Source organism: Gossypium hirsutum, chromosome D01 (assembly GCF_007990345.1).
Source record: "Gossypium hirsutum isolate 1008001.06 chromosome D01, Gossypium_hirsutum_v2.1, whole genome shotgun sequence".
In the NCBI taxonomy this organism is placed as follows: Eukaryota; Viridiplantae; Streptophyta; class Magnoliopsida; order Malvales; family Malvaceae; genus Gossypium; species Gossypium hirsutum.
The window spans coordinates 15618050-15638564 of record NC_053437.1 but is presented as its reverse complement, the minus strand read 5'-3'; the positions used below and the strand labels follow the sequence as shown (position 1 = coordinate 15638564).

General features: G+C 33.5%; 1 protein-coding gene across 1 annotated transcript; it reads right to left on the bottom strand.

Moving 5' to 3' along the window:
* Positions 1-28: 28 nt before the first annotated feature.
* Positions 29-4026, bottom strand: LOC107922507 (dolichyl-diphosphooligosaccharide--protein glycosyltransferase subunit 1A). Its single transcript, XM_041087129.1, has 10 exons — positions 3379-4026; positions 3106-3150; positions 2333-2967; positions 2106-2253; positions 1850-2026; positions 1487-1555; positions 1265-1354; positions 917-1075; positions 600-824; positions 29-399 (listed from the first exon to the last, which is right to left on the bottom strand). Exons 1-10 carry the CDS (start codon positions 3472-3474, stop codon positions 208-210), a joined length of 1836 nt encoding a protein of 611 aa, XP_040943063.1. The 5' UTR covers positions 3475-4026; the 3' UTR covers positions 29-207.
* Between the last annotated feature and the right edge of the window lie 16489 nt (positions 4027-20515).

Below are 20515 nucleotides of genomic sequence, written 5' to 3'. Positions count from 1 at the left end.
CATGGCTGATGGGTGTAGGTAGGTGAAGTTCACTTAAATGTCTACCCTTTTTCTTCTTGAAAATAATTTGGGCAGACGCTTGCATATATAGATTAAGGAAGAAACAATATTCAACAAAGAATCAAAAGAAAGCACTGAAACAGTGAAACAAAGTGATGCAGATTGGAGGTAAAATTCTGCAGTTTGGACCAAAATATTATTCCTACTTCATATTTCATCAATGAACTCGAGAAGATCATCAACTTCCTGCCTCAATGCTGTAATTTTCTGTTGCTGCAAAGCAATCCGATTCTCAATATCCCGGGCCCCTGACTTCTTCTCATAGGCCTCCACTGCTGTTGAGTGCTTTGCCATCAACTTTTCTAGCAATTCTCTCTCCTTAGCCACCAGCTCCTCCACCTATAGAGACAGCACCAAAGTAATCACTTAAACAACACTGCCTAAAATGCAAATCAGAATTTGACATCCACAGCAAACAGAGTTGCAATGAAAACATTGTCACCTATGAAGGCTTAATTAACAAACTTCTTCAGAGTAGGACTAAAAATGCAAAAAGACGGATATCAAACTAAACAGAAACAAGTAAAAGACAAGTGAACCTTGGATAATACTTGAACAGCTGATGGGGAAGATTGCAAGAAGGTCATCAACGGTTTCAACTCTTTTGACAGCTCTTTTAACAAACCATCAGTAGATTTTCGAGCAGCTTTACAAGCTTGCACCTCTCCTGTCCTAGAAAGGTCGCGTAGAGATGCTTCCAGCTTATCGTGTGTTGCCAAGCACCGGCATATGATATTATGAACCTGCTGAATCGCAACCCGAACCTGAAATTGCAGAAAGCAAAGTCCATAACCAATGCATTTGTAGATGCTGATTTGGGTGAACCAAGTAAATGGCATAGTGATATCCTACTCACCTCTTCCCACTGCTGTTTAGCTAAATAAGAAGCAGAAAACTTGGAGATTGATGTATCAGCATGCATGTAAACAATGCAAGCAACAAAAAAGAAGAAAATTCCTGAAATTAACATCAGTGGCTCTCTAAGCATCGATAATCTGTTGAATTTGTAATAGACCTGTAAGGTAAACAAACACAAGAACAAACACTAAACCATTAAAGTAGATAACCCTGTAAAATATAGGGTTATGATATATCCTACTATACAAAATTCTATATATGGAGGCACCAGAGTAGAGGCTTCAAACTAATATGCTAGAACCAGTGTGCATGCCTTTTCAATTGAACATGGAGAACAAAAGAGTACCTGAAAATATTGATTGTGCTCTGGCACAAGATTGGTCTTTTCCAACACAACTACTGCTCTACCAACAATATCCAAGTGGGAGATTTTGGTCTGCATACAACCATAAGCACATTATACATAAAAGACAACAAACTTCAGATTCGAAATTCAACTCAAACACATGAGCCCTAGGTTAAAAAAAAGATGGTCAAATACAAACACAAATCTTAAGCTTTCTAATACCTCTTGCCACTGCTTCATGAAAAATGGAGCTGCTGCAGATATGTCACTGGAACCTTCAGGCAACACAACCTATAAAAGTCAAAGTACCAGGTAAAAGTAAGGCTGCTAAGAAAGCAACTTTCTTTTTATTCACCAGACTGCAATTCCTATATTACACATGCAAATATCTTAATTCTAATGAAGCATAGGTGCCAATTTGAGTACTTGAAGGACAAAGCATTATAATATCCTAGTTGAATAATAGTTGTAATACGTACTTAAATACACTTTTTAAGTCAAAGTTTTAGCCAAGGTTGGGAAGGACATTTCCCATCATTTCTTTGCACCATAATTCTGAGGCCTAAGGAAAGACATGCTACCAACCTTCACAATGAGAGTATCAATAACCAACTCAATCATTGGGCTACTAAATGTAATGTTAAGAAAGCGCCTCCCCTCTGATTCATACAAACAGTCCTGAAGTGGCAAGCCATATCCAATGGTGAAAGCTGTTCTCCAGCCACCAAACATGGGATACCTTGGTTCGATCAATAATTCTGTCTGCAAAGACGAGTAGCACTTCAGTAAAAATGAAATATCAGGTCATAGATACTATTTAAAGCCTAATCTGCAATATAACCTTTTTGGAGTCACCCCGCAGATGGGACGTAGATATATTGCCAATTGCATCCCTGTAGTAAACAGAATGAGCCCTAGGAGGCAAATGTGCAACAAGATACCTAACGGCTGAAGGACCTTGAACATTTTCTCTGGCTTGGGGTTCAAGCCTGTAATGTCAAGGTAATACATCAGAAACGAATCTCCAACCTGGACCAGAAACTGTGAAGGAAAACATATGAAAGTAACCTGGAAAATTCACCCTTGCTTTGCGCACCACCATGGATGAGCTTGTAATGCTCAGTGACCAGCACATTACCCCAATGGGATATTTCTATTTCTCTCACCAATTCCTGAGCAATAGCAAAGGGCAGATTGTTTTCGAAATGAACTGTTATAGGTGAGGATGAGAATGCAGGGAGATTCTCATAAGGACCATATTTGATTTCTGAACCCTGGACCTTTGTGCTCTCCAGTGTTGTATAGGATTCAATTCTAGAATCAAGCAGCTTAAGACTTAGAGACTGGACCTTGACAACATAAGGAGACAGATAGTATGCACTATCCTGGTACAGTACAAGCTGAATATCAGCCTGACCGATTTGCTCGGGCATGGGTCGCAAGGCATGGGTAAATACAGCCAAAACATCAAAAGTGAAGCTAGCGCCCACGGTTAATCCCTGTGGCAATGATACCGAATAGAATGTTACACCAGGAGGCATATCTTCTGGTTTGACGACATCAATAGGGAAAGAAACAACAGAGACTTTGACTTTCGCTTTGGCTTCATGCGGGGAAGCCATCAAATATGCCAAGTTTTGGGCTTGAAGGTCAGGAAAAGCCAACAAAACCTTAGACACAGTCTCTGGACCTGCATTCTCCACCTAGAAACAATATAACAGCACATTGTAAGAGAAGCAAAGTTTAAGAATAGGAGATAGTGATTTGAACAATGAATCAAAAAGAGATAACATTAGCAACTTTGAGACTTGAGAGTGAAAAGAGAAAGTATTGTGAAGCACCTCTAAAGTTGAAGAAATTCGAACAATGTGGGATGTCAAATAAATCTGCAAGACCACGCGAAACGAAGTTAGCATAAAAGGTACGGTTTGAAGAGATGGTAGAGACACAGCTATGGAAGCATTTCGATCAACCCAGGATATTAAGTTTGAGAAACAGGAAAATGGAGAGGAAGAGGCAGTGAATAAATCGGAGAACCGAACTCACATAATCATCATAAATAAATCCATTAAAGGAAGAGAAATGAAAATTGAAATGAGAAGATGGAAACTCACACGTCGATCGACTTTGGAGAGAACCAGATCGGAGAGTGCCGGGGATGCCAGCATTGAGATCGTAAACACGAGTAAAACAAACCTCGAAATCCCCATTGTCGACCAGCCAGAATGCACTTCACTTCACTTCAAACCTCTGCGGCTTCACAGCAGTATTTACGCTTGTTTGTTTTTGATGGAGACTCTCTCATCTCTTCGCTTCACTTGTGTTTATAAGTTTCAGAATTGAATTTGAACTGAAGTGGTTAGATGAATGAATGGGTCGAGTACAATCTCTGAAAATGGGTCTAGCATTAGCCCACCTCAAATTCATCCAAATCCAATCAATCATCAGGCTTTTTGCATTTGGACTCTACCCTCCATCAAACAAATAAAGAAAGTAATTATTTTTCCGAAACCCATTGGCAGTGGCACGTTGTTTCTCAAAATCCTTGAGCTTTTTGGACTTTGATTCTTCCGAGTGATCTTTCAACTTTTATCGTCGACCCCATTGAATGTCATTGTTCATTACTGTACTAGACTTAGATGATTAAAGATTGTTATAACTTTTTTCACTCATTTGATTCTTTCCAGCTTTCTGGCTTTTGTGAATCATTATCTTTCACATTCCTCTCTTATGCTCTCTGCCTGCTGGCTTAGTTTAATTGCGTAACCAAGTTTTAGAACAATTCCTAGGAGCCTTTTCTTTCTTTGATTTCTAATTTGTTGCTGAAAATTCCTCTTTCAGGTTCGTTTCATTTGGGAAAATGATTGGATTGGACCCTCAAATCTCAATTAATATGCTCGTATGATGGAACATAAAATGTTCGTTTCAATAGAGTGCATTTTATTTTATTTTATCTCACAATTATAGTATCTAATCTCATTGTTATAATAACTAATTCCATCGCAACCATTAATTTTAAACACACCACCTATCTAAAAGGATGCTTAGAAGTGATGGGTAGATTTAATTGATTAAGTACTCATTAACAACTAATAAAATTTAAACCTCATCAACAATCTTATTTGATGGATAATACGTAACTTGATACATCATTGTGTCAAGAGATGAGTGTGGTGTTAGATAGGGATTTGAGTTTGAAGCAAGGATTTGATAGATGATTGATGTGAATGTATAAGAGGCAGAATCTTGAGGAAGGAGGAAGATGAGATTCATATAGGCAGTATGCTGAAACTGAAAGAGGGAATTCAGGAGGAAGAGACGTGTCATCATCTCCTTCCACTTTCCACTTAAATGATAATTTTGCTTTGCTTAAGCCCCAGGAATCAAGGAAGAGGAGCATGTATCACTACTAGGGTTGCAATGGTTGGCAGGGTCAAACAAGAGGACCATGTCCATCACTGTGCTAATCACAATTACTGGATATTATTATCATTATTAAACCCCTCTTTATTTGTAGGCTCATATAGAAATCAGAGTATAAAGTGGGAAAAAGAAAATAGACACGGTGAGTGAGGGTCCAAACTCTAATCTAAAATCTTTAATTTAAAGACCTTACTTATTTTTAGCACATGATTTTCTTCGTCTTTATCCTTATCAATATGATCTTTATCTATTTTGAAAGATGTCTTCAATCTTTTTCAAAAGTCATGTTAAAGAATGAGTTGTTTAATGAGCTAATTTTCAGTTTGGGTAAACTACTTATTCGCTAATCTGCATCCATTGAAGTTCTTGCAATTTATCATCAAAATTTTAGTTCACTTTCATTTTACTCATATCTCTAATACGCAGTTAACTATATATGTCACATCATATTTACACTTTCATTTTGATCGCCCAACTTCTAGGTGGCTTTCATTTTGATCACTCAAAAAATATCATTTTTTTAAGTATTGGTTGAGGTAAAAAAAATCAAGGATTAAAGTAAAAAAGTGGTAGAAGCTAAAATAATACACAAAAATTGTCAAATTATACTTGTTTATCCCATTGCCGAAAAATCTAAATTTCTTTTTTTAATATTGAAATTTTAAAATTCAAAACATCAAAAAATCGTCATCCAATTTGTTACTATAATATTGGAAGTCATTAATTTAACTTCCTTCTAAATTTTAAAATTTTATTTTATGTTTCCAAATTATCTTTAATGAAAACAACTCATATTTAATAGTTGCCTACAAATTTTAAGTTTCTTTTGATTATATAATCTCCAATCTTTCATGTTAAGCAGAAAGTAAAGAGAAAAGTCCTTACAATTAATTAAATTAATTGATTGTTCTTTGTTTGGGTAAATAAGTGATGAAAAAAGTTATGAGTTTTGTTTGGCATGAAAGATAAAATAAGGATTTTTCTTTACTTTTAGTTTAGCATGGAAAATTCAAGATCATATAGTCAACATAAATTTATTTTTCGTAAACAATTATTAAATATGAGTTATTTGAGTTGATTTTAATTTGAAAATTTAAAATTTTAGGAGATTAAATTAATTAATTTCAATATTATAGTAACAAATCAACTAACACTTTCAAGGGATAAAGTTTTTCAATAACTTATTTAATTTATTTTGATAATTTTCAATATTGAAAAAATTAAAACTTTCAGCAATGGGATAAACAAGTACAATTTAATAATTTTTAATGCATTATTTCAGTTTCTATTGTTTTTCACTTTAATTATTAATATTTTTTTTACCCCGATCAATACTAAAAGAAGATATTTTTTGAGTGACCAAAATGAAAATGACATAGGAATTGGGTGACCAAAATGAAAGTGTAAACATGATGTACGTGTACAGTTAACTGCCATTAAAGATTTAACGTTTGGATAATTAAAATGAAAGTACTTAAAAGTTAGGTGGTGAAATTGTAAGAATTTCATTTTGAGTAATCAAAATGAAAGCACCCTAAAAATTGAGTGACTAACTAGGTAGTTTACCCTTTTTAGTTTTAGTTGTTTTAAACTTATCTTTAAATAAACTTCTGCTTGGATTAAATTTATTGTTAATTGGCTAAAGATAAAAGGTAAATCTTTTAATTGCATTGGGAAAATTCATTTAGGTAGTGTTTAGAAAGTGGCATAATAATTGGATTTTGGTGCAATTATTTGTGATTATGTAAGGCTGGTATGTTTGGATAATTATTGTAATTGGTGGTCTCATCGAATTGGGTGTAATTGGAACATCTCATTACACTTCCCAATTCTTAGTGTGAATGTCAGAATTGGAGAAATTATACTTAAATCCAATTTTAAAAAAATATTTTTATACAAGTTATAAAAAATATATTATAAACATGAACACGTATTGGTGTTTGGGATGGTAATGGTCAAAATTTTCTTACTTATAAATCTTAAAAAACTATATTATAAAAATAATGTGTGTGTTTTATAAAGTTATAAAAAATATATTATTTAAATCTTAAAATATTCTAAAGTAATGGTCGAAAGTTTATTATAAAAATAATTTACATGTTATAATAGTGTTATAAAAAAATTATTTATAAAAAGTTATGACCAAATATGGACATAACTTATTTATTTGTCCATGTTATATATTATAAAAATAATATACTTTTGGAAAATTTATAAAACTTTTTATAAAGATTATACATTATACATTATAAATTATTTTTATTTAATTTACGTATAATAAAATGGAAAATGGCCTAGTATAAGTCTTTCTCCAAATTAAGTATATATAAGTTTTTATAATTGAAGCTACAGACTATTTGAACTGTAAACCCAAATATTATAAGATTGGTGCTAATTATGCAAATAGAAAAAAAATTTCTTGCATCATATCCTAGGGTGTGATACCATTTGAAAAAAAATAGTGCTAGACACAAGTATTATAGACAACTCGCAAACTCTTTAGTTTGAGATATTCAAGGCTTTGAAATATGGTTGAGAAGATCTTTTTTTGTTCTAAAAGAATATTTCTCATATTAACAACATCACCTTAGTATAATATAAGAGCATGTTACATATTTTATAACTTCAATCATAGGTGGAACTGAGATGGTTCATACTTCATAGGATACATGGAAGAAGGAAATCTTGATAATCTTAATTCGGGACGAGTGTTTGATCAAATCAAGAAAAAAAATCGAGTTAATCAAGTAGTCGAGTCCTATTTTATCATCCTAACTCGATTTGATTTTTTTAATCCAATCGGGTGAAATTGTTCGAGTTAAATTAAAAAAATTAAACATGTCAAATTAAAATATTGTTACAATATAACAAATTCTATGTTAGAGCACACAAATTTAAAACCATATATTTTTTAAAACTTTTTCAAAGCAAAATAAGAAAAAGAAGAAGAAGATACTTTTGTATGATAAACTTGAATCATTAGTTAGGTTATTTAGGTCCTAAAATTATTTTTTCAAAAAAAAGTAAACTTTTAACTTTCTTTATATATTCTTTAATTTTTTTTAAATTTTTTTAAAGTATAATATTTGGAATTTTTATAAATATTTTAATTTTTTGTGTAATTTTTATTGAGAGAGAAACCAAATTGCTCATTTTTCAAAACTGATAGAGACCAAAGAGGTATTTACACCAATCTGTTATTTGAATTGTAAAATTTAACTCGACTCCAACTTGAAACTTGAATTACTTATTCGAGTTTACTCGAAAAAAATTAATTAACACGATTTGATCAACTCGAAATTCAAATTTTATTCTATTTTTTCGAATCGAATTGAGTTTTGCTCACCCCTAATCTTAATGACGCAAATTTAAATTCGAATGATAATTACCTCGGTCAACTATCAATAGATGATGATAAGGAGCATATGTTAAATATTATAAAGTGAATACCCCAACAAATATGCAGTAGAACAATTAGATAAAATTGCATATTATGTTTAGTTTTCATGCAATTTTTATTAGTAATCGTGTTTATCAACTACTTTTAAGACTAAAATAATACATATAATAATTTGATTTAATTTATTTTACTCACTTAGAAATTATTTTTATTATACTAATAATTAATATTTTTAAAAACATGAATTATGTAACTATGTACTTACAATTTGTACTACTAAACATGATATAAGGGAATACAGTGTAATTATACTTTATCAGTCAAACATGTCTAAGAAATTACAGTTCTTTATAATTACAAAAGAGTGTAATTACTTTCTCAATAATTACACTTTCATTTAATTACCCCGTGCTCTCCAAACATATATACCCTAAATAATTAATCAAACCAGTTGGTTTTATTAATTGTAAATTAAATGTCTTGGTTGGTTACTAAGAGTTATTTTAGGGCTGGAATTAAACTTAATTTTGAATTAGGAACCTTGTAAAGTTCGATCGCTCCTAAATTAATTGAAGGTTTTTTTTTGTTTAACTTCTATTTAGGGTTTTAATTTCAGTTAATTTTGGAAATTAATATTTTCAATCAATTATATATAATTTTAATTGATATAATAACAATTTAAATTCTCGATATTTACATAACTTGATCTTAATTTAAAAAAAGAATTATTTCAAAATTTTTTAAAATTTTAAAATCTAAAAATTCACAAAATGTTTAAACTTTGCAAACTAAAATTTTTATTATATTAATGAAATTTATAACTCGTTTTTGTAATAGCAAATAAAAAAAGGTAGGTTGATTTTCGAAATTAATAGGATTCTAAATTTATAGAAATAATGAAATTACTTAAGAGACGGGGAAGGTATTTTTATTAAATTCCTCATTGCTAGTTGAGTTAAAGATTCTTAGACTAACTAAAGTCCTACATAAAATTTTCAACTAATATAACACAAAGCTCTTATTTTTGAGGTGGGAATAAATTAATTATGAAAACAAGTATTTGTTATAGTGTTTTTCGGTGTCATCTGATTGGTTGACGGTATTACTTAATTTTTTTTAATCATGCTGTAATTATAATATTTCTTTTTAAATTTATTGGTGTGCTTGACGTGACAATACATAAATACATTTTTAGAAATTACCAGTATTTTTATATTGTATACACGATGATTTCAAAATATGAAAATATACATTTGTTATTGATGTTGTTGACACATCAATGATACTATTTTAATTTTAAAAAGAATGGTTGATAAAAAAAGAAAAAGTTGATGAAAAAAAAGGAAAAGGTGCCTCGATTGTACCAAGGCGTGACCGATTGGTCACATCTATGGTAGGCGTTAGGCCGGTGTTGCTTGACCATAAGATAAAATAGTTATTTTTTAAATTTTTTTTCTAACAGGCTATTTAAAAAATAAATAAACTAGTGCTATCGGTGTGTCAGGCGACACCAAAAAAAAAATATTTGTTTTCATATTTTTTATCCACCGTGTATACTTGTGAACATACATGTATTTTTAAACATATATATTGCTGTCACTACTGTGTCAAGCGATACCAATAATTTTTTTTTTAAAACGTCATGATTGGAGAAAAAGTTGAGTAATGTTGCCTAACTGATAGGCAGTACTGAAATACACGATAACAAACACACCATTTTCGTAATTTAGTTGTTTCACATTCTATTTTTATACATAATTATTCTTTTAATATTATTTTAAAAAATCCCTCATTTATACATTAGTAATATATTAAATATAGATTGATATTTGAATAATAAAAATTTAAACCCAATTATTATAGAGATTTAACTTAATCGACAACATGAAATTAAGAATGGTTTGTAGCAATATTGGCAAAGAAAGTGGTATGGCCGACAATTGCAAACCGATTATAATAAATATGTGCAATATTGGCAAAGAATATAGCAAACCGATTATAATAAATATGTGCAGTAATTCCATTTTCCGTGGCTGAATTAAAAAATTGGCGGTCCATAATTCATGGTGGTGAGCGGTGCCATCAACCTTTAATCATTTTTATTTTATTTTATTCATAGTAAATATTCGTCCAAATCACCTTTTTATTAACTAATTAATGCATATTAATTAAATTTAAGATGCTTTTAAAAACTCACCGTCAATAATGGCTTGCAGTTTGACTCCATTTCTATTTTACGAAGAAAACTTGGATACAGATTCTTCAATCAACCATTTTCTTCTATTTTTTCCTTAAAAAGAAAGAAAAGGCAAAATATAACTTTATACAGTTCAAAAAACCCAAGTGGTTAATAGACGAATCTCGATTTTTTTTTTACTACTTTCTAGTGTTTTTCTTTAATGCAAATTGGCATCCTCTTATTAGTAAAGAAAGAGAAAAGTAACTATCATAAAGTAAAGACAGTACACATTTTCAAGCAAATCGAGAAAAACAAAAATTAAAGAAAACCAAATCCTTTCCTCTTCTATCCCCTAGGGATCTTCCCATGCCAGTACGAAATCTTAGATTACAAATTAAAACGACGAACCAGATCAAATCTGAGACAATCACTCCTCTACTAGAGAATGAATAAGACCTTCCAGCTCCTCAACACATTTGTTTCGTGACATTCAGCTGGGATGATGGATGTCCTGCCTCTCTTTCTTCATAACCTCCCTGAACCACCGTTGGAGCTTCTTTGATCCACCAAACCTCCCTAAACCCGAAATCCTTCATTGGCCAACAGGTGGGCTACTCGGTTCCCCCTCCCTTTAAATGTTGGAACTTGATTCTTTCAAAGCCCACAGAAATTTGTTTCGCTTCCCAGATGAAATTACTAATCACTGATCTGTCAATGCATGTCGATTTAAGCTTTTTTATCACCACCAATGAGTCACCTTCTACTTCTACACATTGGAAAGCCAACTCTTGAGCGAATTTGATTGCTTGGGTGCTTGCTAAGGCCTTCGCAATTAGAACATGAGGTATGTAACAATTCCATAAGCAAGTTGCGCCCATGATAAATCCTTCATTGTTTCTGATGATAATACCCGTACTTGATGCTTCTAGATCCTTGTGGAAGTCCACATCGAAGTTTACTTGAACAAAATTTTTTAAAAGAGGTCGCCACCCAACTGACTCTGTTGGGTTAAGCTTTAACTGTTCCCCTGCTAATGTTTCTAATTCTCTAGCATAACCCAATACAGAGGTAAAAATATCAGAACTTGTTTATTGTTTGCTTTCATGCACCAACCTATTCCTTGAGAGCCAAATTGCCCAGATTGCTACAAGAATAATTAGCTTTAGATAATTACTCCTCCCATTGAATAATGGTCCAATCCAACTTACCAAGGAGTTCTCTGTTTGATTTATCACCCAATTGATTTCCAAATTTTGCTAAACCTGTAGGTTTATTTGGCAATCTTGGCTAGCATGAAGGCCAGTCTCTACCTCAAGGTGACAAAAAAGGCAAGTTGTATCAGCCATTAGTCTTCTTAGGCACAAATTAGTGTTAGTAGGTGTTGTGCGGAAGCGTGTAAAAGAGTAAAATTATTGTACTAAAAAATCACACTAAGTTCAATTCCCAAGAAAGAGAGGTGGATCACAAGGATCGCTTAAGTACCAGGTCTTTCCTAGCCAGAATATCCCTCAATCGTAATTTAATAGCATAATAAATCACTACAATCATACTGACAATTCATGTAGAATAATACGATAAAGAACACAAGAATTTAATGAGGTTCAGCAAATTTTGCCTACGTCCTCGGGCACTACCAAATATATTTCACTCCAAAATACAAGTGAGAATTTACAAAGAGGAAGAGAGAGAAAACAATGCCTTAAGTAGAGAATGGAAAATTTGGGATGATGAAGAAGAGAAATGATTAGGCCTATTTATAGTTGAGGTTCAGGGATCAAAATTGCAATTATCTTATGCCAAATCTCAATCCCACTTTTGGTGCCTTAAATCCCAGATTTTGATACCCGTATCTTTATGATACCCATATCTTTGACTTTCTATAAATATGGATGATTTCCAATAATCTCCACCTTGAAGATTTGATTCGAATAATCTTATCTTCACACAATTCTCTCTGCCTTTGTCAACAACACTTGATAGTGCCTTCTTCAACTGTTAAACTTGCCCTTTCATAAACTGATCAAATCGCTTGTACCACTGCCTCAGAGATTGTTTCAATCTATAAAGCGACTTTGTCAGTTTGCAAACCCAATTTTCTTTATCAGCAACCTTGAATCGATCTGGCTGAGTCACATAGATTTCTTCTTCCAAATCACCGTGTAAAAATTCAGTCTTCACATCGAGCTGAACTAGTTCAAGATCATATTGCGCAACCAAGGCTAGCAAAATTCGAATAGACAAATGCTTCACAACTGGAGAAAACACTTCATTGTAGTCTATTCCTTCTTTCTGAGCGTAACCTTTTGCTACCAATCTAGCCTTGTATCGAACTTCATTTTTACCAGGAAATTCTTCCTTCTTTGCATATACCCATTTGCATCCAATTGCCTTATTTCCTTTGGGTAGTGTCACCAACTCCCAAGTCCTATTTTTATGAAGAGACTGTATTTCTTCATTCATAGCTTGCTTCCACTTTACACCATCAGGGTTACTTCTTGCTTATGTGTAAGTAGAAGGAACATCATCACTTGCAATTGGAAGTGCATAGGCCATCATATCATCAAAGCGAGCAGGCATACGAATCTCTCTTCTTGTCCTATATGCAATTGAACCATGTTGCTGTAGAAGTTCTTGGGTCGAAACTTCTTCATCATTTGTCCCTTCAATATTAGTTGGATCATCATTAACCTTTTCAAGCTCCACCTACTGCAAAGTGCCACTAGTTTTGTTATCCTTTTATGAATCATTGTTCTTCATCATGGTTGATTCATCAAAAGTCACATCTCTACTGAAAACAATCTTCCTTGTATCAGGACACCAGAGACGGTAGCCTTTTACTCCATCAGTTATACCCATGAATAATGCTTTCTTTGCTCTTGGGTCTAACTTAGATTCTTTTACATGATAATATACAGTGGAACCAAAAACATGTAAAGAATAATAATCAGTAGCAGGTTTACCAGCCCACCTCTCCATAGGAGTTTTTTCATTTATTGCTGCTGATGGCAACCGGTTAATTAGATGGCACGCATATGTAACTGTCTCAGCCCAAAATTTCTTGCCCAATCCAGCATTAGACAACATACATCGAACTTTCTCCAGTATAGTCCGATTCATATGTTCTGCCACCCTATTTTGTTGTGGTGTATCTCGAACAGTGAAGTGTCGCACAATGCCCTCATCTTGACATACTTGTAGAAATGGATCATTCTTGTACTCAATACCATTGTCTGATCGAAGTCGCTTGACTTTTTGACCAGTTTGGGTCTCCACCATCTTCTTCCATTTCAGAAATGCATCCAAAACTTTATTTTTTCTTTTCATTAGATACACCCATATTTTTATTGAATAATCATCAACAAAAGTAACAAAATAGTGCATACCTCCCAAAGAAGCCACTTTAATAGGTCTCCACACATCACTTTGAATGTAGTCCAGAATTCCTTTTGTATTGTGAATTACTCCGATTCATACGTTCTGCCACCCCATTTTATTGTGGTGTATCTCGAACAGTGAAGTGTCACACAATGCCCTCATCTTGACATACTTGTAGAAATGGATCATTCTGGTACTCAATACCATTGTCTGATCGAAGTCGTTTAACCTTTCGACCAATATGGGTCTCCACTATCTTTTTCCATTTCAAAAATGCATCCAAAACTTCATTTTTTCTTTTCATTAGATACATCCATACTTTTCTTGAATAATCATCAACAAAAGTAACAAAACAGTGCATACCTCCCAAAGAAGCCACTTTAGTAGGTCCTCACACATCACTGTGAACGTAGTCCAGAATCCCTTTTGTATTGTGATTTGCTGAACCAAATTTTATCCTCGTCTGCTTGCCTAGAACACAATGTTCACAGAATTCCAATTTGCAAGAATTTGCACATTTCAACAAGCCTTGCTTCACCAAACTCTGTAAAGCTTTTTCACCAGCATGTCCCAATCGCATATGCCATAACCTGGTAGGCTCTGAATCTGCATCTTTCGCAGATGCTGTTGATGTTGATCAAATAACTGTACTTCCATTTAAATAGTACAGGTTATTCCTTCTTGTGCCTTTCATCACCGTCAATACCCTAGCTACTACCTTTAGTAATCCATCTCTCAAAGTGATTGTGAGCCATTTAGATTCTAGGACCCCTAATGAGATGAGATTTTTCTTTAAGCTAGGTATGTAGCGAACATCTGTCAAGACTTGAATTGAGCCGTCGTTATTCTTCAATTGGATTGTACCTACTCCCATTGTCTTACAAGCGCTATCATTGCCCATAAAAACAACTCCACCTTCTAGTTCTTTAAGACTACAAAACCAGTCCTTATTAGGACACATATGGTAAGTACATCTCGAATCCAAAATCCACTCATCTGTATGACAAGCCATTGTCATGCCAACCAAGCTAAAGTCTGACTCATCATCATGCTCCGCTACACATGCATCAGAAATAGCCTTACCCTTTTGTAACTTAGGAAAATTCTTTTTCCAATGCCCTTTCTCACGACAAAAAGCACATTCATCTTTGCAGGTCTCCCTTTGGACTTACTCCTTCTACCAGATTTGTTGCTGTGCGAACGACCTCTTACTATTAAGACTTCTGTAGTTGTATCTCTGTGATCTTTTTTATCTTTCTTTCGAGTCTTATATATATACAACGCACTACAGACTGCATTAAATGTGATTGTATCCTTTCCATGAAGCAATGTGGTGGTAAGATAATCATATTCATCAGGAAGAGAATTTAACAACAGTAATTCCTTGTCTTCATCTTCAAATTTTTCATCCAAATTTAGCAAGTCTGCTAAAATTTTATTGAATGAGTTCACATGGTCATTCATCGACATACCGGGTGCATACGTGAATCGATAAAGTTTTTTTTCATATAAAGCCTATTTTTAAGACTTTTTGTTAGAAACTTTTCTTCTAGTGTATCCCACAACTTCTTCGCTGATGTCTCCCTCATGACAGAGTACTTCTGCTCTTTAGCCAAACATAGGCGAATTGTTTCGCACGCCTGTCTATTGATCTTGGCCCACTCCTTGTCATCCATCTTGTCAGGTTTTTCTTCAAGGGCTATATCCAGCTCTTGCTGACATAAGACATCCAGGATCTCACATTGCCACATACCAAAATTATTGGTACCATCAAATTTCTCTACTTCAAATTTTGCATTAGTCACAGTAGTCTTTACTGATGACGATGCCTTTTGCATTTTTCTCCTCAATCCCAACTATTGTATGTGAACAGTGTCGTGAACGATCATATTCCCCAAGTACGAATCTAGCTCTAATACCAATTGTTGTACGAAAGCGTGTAAAAGAGTAAAATTATTGTACTAAAAAATCACACTAAGTTCAATTCCTAGGAAAGAGAGGTGGACCACAAGGATCGCTTAAGTACCAGGTCTTTCCTAGCCAGGATATCCCTCAATTGTAATTTAATAGCACAATAAATCACTACAATCACACTCACAATTCATGCAGAATAATACAATAAAGAACACAAGAATTTAACGAGGTTCAACAAATTTTTCCTACGTCCTCGGGCACTACCAAATATATTTCGCTCCAAAATAAAAGTGAGAATTTACAAAGAGGGATAGAGAGAAAACAATGCCTTAAGTAGAGAATGGAAAATTTGGGATGATGAAGAAGAGAAATGGTTAGGCCTATTTATAGTTGAGGTCAGGGATCAAAATTGCAATTATCTTATGCCAAATTTCAATCCCACTTTTGGTGCCTTAAATCCCAGATTTTGACACCCCTATCTTTCTAATACCTATATCTTTGACTTTCTATAAATATGGATGATTTCCAATAGTAGGCATAAAATTGTTCATGAATCGCCATACTGTAATTTTCATCTTATCCAGCACATATGTTTGCCAAATCTAAATGTAAAAGCTTCGAATATATAGGCCTATAAATTTTTATGTGTCATCATCAGTCTTAAGAAAGCCTCTTAAGTAATAGTTTGTATCCATTGTGAACTGTGTACGCACATGAGCTTTCAAGGCACCATCTCTGTTGTCTAATGTTGCACTAGTGGAATGCTCAAAAATTTCCTTGCCTCCTGAATATTAAATGAGGTCAATATCCAATCCTCATTCCATTTCTAGGTTTGATCATCAATCAAATTTGCTACCCACTCAATTCCACTTATTCGAGTTAATTATACTTTGTAGGGTTTGTCTCTTGGGAGCCCATACATATCCCAATCGGAGATGAGTCTCCCACTTTCAACTTGCTAGATGATCCCTTTCTCAAGAAGGATCCTTGCTGCCCATATACTCAGCCAAATCGCTGAAGATTGACTTCCTAGCTCAGTTATTAAAAAATCTCTATTTGCAAAATATTTAGCTTTCAGCACTCGAGCCACTAATAAAGTGGGGTTACAAAGTAAACGCTACTCTTGTTTAGCTAATAGTGCGATATTAAATTTAGAAAAATTATGGAAACCCATGCCTCCAACCTCCTTCAAGTCACACTAATCCCTCCATGAACACTAGTGTATTCCCCATTGTGACTGCGATTTTTGCCACCAATACCGACACATAATCAATTTTTGCTCCTTACAAAAAAACCCGATAGTAAGAAATAGGACATTGTATACATGAGAATAGCCTGTAATATCAACTTTATGAATACCTCCTTGCCACCTTACGAAAGGGTTCGATTGCAAACACCCATTAATTCGTTCTTGGATCTTATCCTTGATACTTTGAAAAACTCTCTTCTTGTTTCGACCTACTGTAATAGGAAGACTGAAATATTTCTCAAGATCTAAAGAATTTCGTACCGCTAGAGCCTGAGTGACCAACTCCCGATCTTTCACTTTTACATTTAAGCTAAAATAAATAAGGGACTTACTAAAATTAATCAACTGTCTCGAGCATTCTTCATTCTCAATAAAGATGTTCTTAACACTCTCTACACCATTTGTTGTCGCCTCCCCAAAAATCAAACTATCATTTGCAAAAAATAAGTGGGACACTGTTGGTCAAGATATGCTAACTTTAACCCCTTTCTAAATATTGTTGGAAAAAATTTAGTTTGAAAATGATTTTCTTGCATAGTGTAAAATTAAAATTTTGAAGAACCAACCCGATTTGTGATATTTATAGCAATAAACCCTAGACCAAAATTGTACTTGTGTTTCTAGATAGATAGATCCTTGCCATTTTCGACTTTCAACCAAACAATCTTCTTCGCTATTCTCGTACCATGAACTGCTTCGAGTGTGGGCTTGAACCAGTTGAATCAAAATACAGAACTAGAAAAAGTTTTATTTTCTCTTTAGTGTGAAAAGGAAAAATCTCTTTTAAAATGGAAACCGACAAAATTGTTATTCCGAAAAAATAAATTTAATAGTTAAGAGTAATTTTCTCTATTTTTCGGTAGAGTAACAATATCTTAAAGTTTTGTTTAATAGCCATACCGGTGCCATCTATTTATAGAGAGAGAAGATAAAACCATTTTTGAATTAGAGATGTTTATTTCAAATAAATAAAAAATTTCCTACTTAGAATAGGAGTAGGGTGGATGACATCCCCTAATATTCCTATTAGGGTTACCGCCCCCTACATGTTCCATGAGGGGATTTTGGGCCTCTCTCACATCGGGTCCCATTACGAGTACTTATTGGACTTTTCGACCAAGTACTTTGTAATTTGATCCAATTCGATTCTATTTTTCTATTTTCCAAAATAAACTTTAATATTTTATATTAAGTAATTTTCTTATCCCAACTTTACCCCTAGTAAAATTATGACGACTTTACCCTTGGTAAAATTTCTAAGAAAATATATTTACTATTTTATAATTCAACTAGTTCTCTATGACTTAATGGTTTGTTTTCATTTTCAGACTCTAAAATAGCTCAAAAACATAAATTCATTCTTCTGATCATTTCTGAGTAATCCATGTATATTTGCAAATGAATCATCTCTCATTTCCAATTCCATTTCCATTGTGAGAAAACCACATTCATTTCTAAATGATTCCATTTTTCCATTTCAAAGAAAACCATAACCATTTCTGAATGTTTTCAATTTCTTTATTTCTATTAATTGCGTTCATTTCAATTCAAACACGCAATTCATTTCTAGTTTCAACAAGTTAACGGAGAGACCGATTTGACATATGCAATTAAAGCTCAAATGATTTATAATTAAGTTCTAACTTTTCTCCTATTAATTATAAAATCATTTAGTCACAAAGTCATTCCACTATAGTTTCATAACTGAGCTTTCCCAACAGTATACCATTACGAAAACAACTCGATTAGTGCTCGTCTAATGGCCTTGTCATATATGTGTTACCCTCATAGGATATCCTTAATATTTTTGGGATTATATCTGCTTTCCCAATATTATTCTATTTAACTCATAGTAACTATTACATATTCCTTCATAAAAAGTCAATTACTATTAAATAGTAATCAAGTCATTCATCACAAAGATGAATGAACCGTGACCACATTTACTTTTCATCAACCATGTAATGCCAATAAGAGGATATCATTTACCCATGTCTCAAGCTATGAATTTCACTGTTGTGAATGATGTTACATGTTGTAGAAGTCGTACACCCAACGCACCAAATTTTTGTTCCTTATCTATTCGAACTTAGGCTTTTACTTACATCAAAGTGTATAGTCATGAATACATAGTCCGCCATCCACTTAGGATTTAGGTATGCCACACTATGAATGTCACAAGTGAATAAATCCATAAACAGATTCAGGATCTGTTGTTCTTGGGTCCAATCTAATATACTATCAGTCCAGTCAGTCACATCTATGTCTTTATCTTCTGGGAGTCACCTGCTCCGGTGCCCAAGATAAAACATCTCCCCAATTGGACTTGATAGATGACATATTAGTCTTTCCATCGGTTTGCTCATTTTCGATTAGACTAAGGACATGTTTAGATTTGTCTACTAATATAAGTTGTCTTTTTGTATTATGATCCTACCACATAATGCCGCTTAATATTAGTTAAACATTAGACAACTAATGAGCAACATTTACTTCCATTTTGCTTTGCATGCAAAAATCATGTGAGGACAATATATAAAGTTTTAATATAATTTATGAATAATTTTATTAACCAATATGTTCAAAAATTTACAAGTATACTTAGATGAAAATATTACACTTAGGACTCCAGATCCAACACATACCATCTTAACAAGCCAACCTCAATAAGGACGAGAGCCCTTCATTGCAAAATAGAAAGAAGAAAGAGCCCAAAAGGTCTCATTGCCTAGTCCTTTCTAAGAGGAGATATTCCCCTTAGCTTCATCATTCAACACCACAGAGTAGCTAACTAATTTAACACATCTCATAATTAACGTGACCCAATCAACTGTGAAACCCATCTTAAACATAATCTCCTCGACCAGGTGCCATTCAACTTGATCATATGCTTTACTCATATTGAGCTTAAGCGTAAATGAACCCCTTTGACCGACTCTTCTTTTCTTGAAAGAATGCAGTAACTCAAAAGACACCAGTATATTATATGTAATCAGCCTCCCAGTCACAATAGCACTATATGACTCATCTATACAATGGGGAATAATCACCTGTAATATGTTTACAATGGCCTTGGAAATAATTTTAAACAATAAATTACACAAACTAATTAGCCAAAAATGGGTCATATTACGGGGATTAGCCTGCTTCGGAATAAATACTATTAAGGGCTGCCAAAATCTTGTCTTCTTTTAACTTTGACCGAAGGAAGCTATTCATGGCATCAATAACATGACAAGAAATGCCCAATAGGATTTGACTTGCATCTCTTTGCTCATGCGAAGTAAAGAGATCAATGAAATAATGACAAAAAACTTGTTCAATTCCATTGTCATCCGTAACACCTAGCCCGTTGAGACTTTCAATATAATCAATCATTTTTATTTGTTTGTGCTGGGAAACAAATTTATGAAAATAAGTCGTGCTACAAGCCCCATTACACAACCAATTGGCCCTCGCCCATTGCTCCTAGTTACTTTTATCCTTGCCAATCTCTATATTTAAATGCATCTTGGTTACAATCAATTTCTTCAAAATATTATCATCCAGGTCTGTCATATTCAATTCATCCACTCGCTTCTATAAATTACTAAAAACCAGCTTCGAAGAACGTCGCAAATTCTTGGCCCAAGCCGTCAAACCATGGCCAACAAATTTAATACGTTCGAGAACAGTACTTTTCGACATCGACCAGGGCCTTCTAACCTCCCC

What these genes read in the sequence shown, in the direction of transcription:
- LOC107922507 (XM_041087129.1), bottom strand. Translation starts at nt 3,474, where the DNA reads ATGGGGATTTCGAGGTTTGTTTTACTCGTGTTTACGATCTCAATGCTG. An exon ending in AGCACAATCAATATTTTCAG is followed by an intron (nt 1,076 to 1,264) that starts GTACTCTTTTGT and finishes TTTACCTTACAG; the next exon opens with GTCTATTACAAATTCAACAG. An exon ending in CTGTTCAAGTATTATCCAAG is followed by an intron (nt 400 to 599) that starts GTTCACTTGTCT and finishes CTGTCTCTATAG; the next exon opens with GTGGAGGAGCTGGTGGCTAA.